The 2345-nt window shown below is 37.1% G+C and overlaps 1 protein-coding gene across 1 annotated transcript; it reads right to left on the reverse strand.

Annotated features, from left to right (window-relative positions):
• Positions 1-940: 940 nt before the first annotated feature.
• On the reverse strand, positions 941-1849 carry LOC124371598. Its single transcript, XM_046829944.1, has one exon. It carries the CDS (start codon positions 1847-1849, stop codon positions 941-943), a length of 909 nt encoding a protein of 302 aa, XP_046685900.1.
• Positions 1850-2345: the final 496 nt, after the last annotated feature.

The following is a 2345-nucleotide window of genomic DNA, read 5'->3' on the forward strand; positions in this document are numbered from 1 at the left end:
AGTGGTCGGTAATACCTAACTCAAATACATCACTATAGAATGTATTTATATATCTATTTCTAACAAAGATATGATCAATACTGGTTCGTGAATTATCAGTAATTCTAGTAGGTTTATTTATCAAGGAAACAAAACCATTACTATTTAAAATATCCTTGTAAGAATACGTTACTGTGTTTTCCTCTAGTAAGTTAATATTTATATCACCAATATAAATAACGTTATTTCTTAATTCAGTGACAAGTTGAGTAAGTTCAAGCAAAAAGGGGTTCTCATGTACATTTTGTAATCTATATAAGCAGACTAATTTAAAAAACATATTATTTAATTTGACCTCAAGTAAAAGGGCATCGGCAGAAGTCATATTATTTGATAACAAGATTTCTTTGCAGTCTATTGATTCATCAACAAAAAAAACAACACCACCTGCTCTATAATTGTTATTGCAATTAGCATAAGTACTGTAACCAGGTAGTGCATAAAGATGTAATTCATCACTACTAATCCAAATCTCACTTAGCACAATAAAGTGTATTTTTTGTTTGATACTACTTAATTCAACAACAAATGCATTAAAATTCTTCCTCAAACTCCTGATATTAGTATAAATTAAGTTATATTTATTCAATGTACTTCCATAATCAAAAAATACTTGTAATTCAGTACCTTCGCTATTCATGTGTTCATTCATTTTTAAAGCTTAACTAATGTGAAATAACCATTTATAGTAATAAATAAGTAACATAGAAATAAATAACAATATACAAATAATGAATTAGAATAAAAAACCAGTATAAATTAGCAACAATCAACAGATAACTATGAATGAAACAATCAACAATAACAATAACTAACGACAACAATAGAGCTCTGAAATAACAACAACAACAAAACTTAATAATAATAAATAATTGTATAATAAATACTGTGACTTACATGTTTATTTAAGCTTGTTTAGTTCATCGTACGAGTCCACCTTGATATAGCGGTCCCCCTGACATTTCCTGACAAAAAACTTCCCCTCCTTACACCAAGCGTATTGGTACCCTATTTCTCTGCACTTAACTTTCAACTTAGAGAGAAAAATTTTGTTATCAGGAGTCAGGTGCTCGTTGACGTAGACGATCTTATCCGGGAAGGCGGAATTTATCTGTCGAGCAGTTAACCCTTTCTTTTCCTTATACTTGCTTAGTACTGTGTCCCGGATGAACCGCCTGGAGAACTGGACGATGAGGGGCGGTGGGCGATCCTTTCCGAAGGACGGTACTCGGTGGGCCGTCGAGATGTCGCTCTCCTGGATCTCCACTCCCAAGGCAGCACCAACGTCTCTCACCAGGCTGACCACATCCTCCCTAGGAGTCTCAGGAATACCGTTGACTTCCACATTGTTCTTCCTAGAGTACTGTTCAAGTGCTCTAACTCTGTTCTTGAGAGAAGTTACCTCGGTATTAAGGGTGCTGTTCATAGCTGTTAGGCGCTCGTTTTCTTTCTTAACCAGTGCTAATTCTTCTTTAATAGTTTTCATTAGGTTCGTAGACTCGTCCATTTTATTAGACATGAACTGTACAGATTCAGCTAGGGTATTTATCTCATTTCTTGTAGTTTTCATTTCTTCAATCATCTGCATTTTAAAATCTTGGAGAGCACTGATGAGGTCGTTATTAGAAAATGTAGCCTTTCGACAAGTTTTACATCTCCAGTCTTTAAATGAACGAGTCTTTGTTCCCACGACGTCATCTTGCATGCACTTAGAATGAAAATACTTTTCACAACTTCCAGCGCACTTCACCCTCTGATCTCTTTCGACATCATTACAGTCTATACCACAGATGCCACAGACAGACGACATATTAAAAACAAATACCAAATATATTCATTAACACAACAGCGAACAGTTTAGGTTAAACACAGTCAGTACGGCACTACGAGTAGAAACACGCAAGGCACACAGTAGGTCAGAACGTCTTATCAGCTCGCCGGTTGGAGCTAGACTGACATATCCGTGCCTCTCTATACTTCTTTTATGTATCCTGTTTTACGTGCGACCTTTACAACCCGGAGTAGCCCAGGCCTCTGTACGATAGGTTTGCGGTACGTTTGTATGAACCACACATATCCGTGCCTCTCTATACTTCTTTTATGTATCCTGTTTTACGTGCGACCTTTACAACCCCGAGTAGCCCAGGCCACTGTACGATAGGTTTGCGGTACGTTTGTATGAACCACACATATCCGTGCCTCTCTATACTTCTTTTATGTATCCTGTTTTACGTGCGACCTTTACAACCCGGAGTAGCCCAGGCCACTGTACGATAGGTTTGCGGTACGTTTGTATGAACCACACA

Source organism: Homalodisca vitripennis, unplaced genomic scaffold (genome assembly GCF_021130785.1).
Source record: "Homalodisca vitripennis isolate AUS2020 unplaced genomic scaffold, UT_GWSS_2.1 ScUCBcl_1700;HRSCAF=5651, whole genome shotgun sequence".
Classification (NCBI taxonomy): Eukaryota; Metazoa; Arthropoda; class Insecta; order Hemiptera; family Cicadellidae; genus Homalodisca; species Homalodisca vitripennis.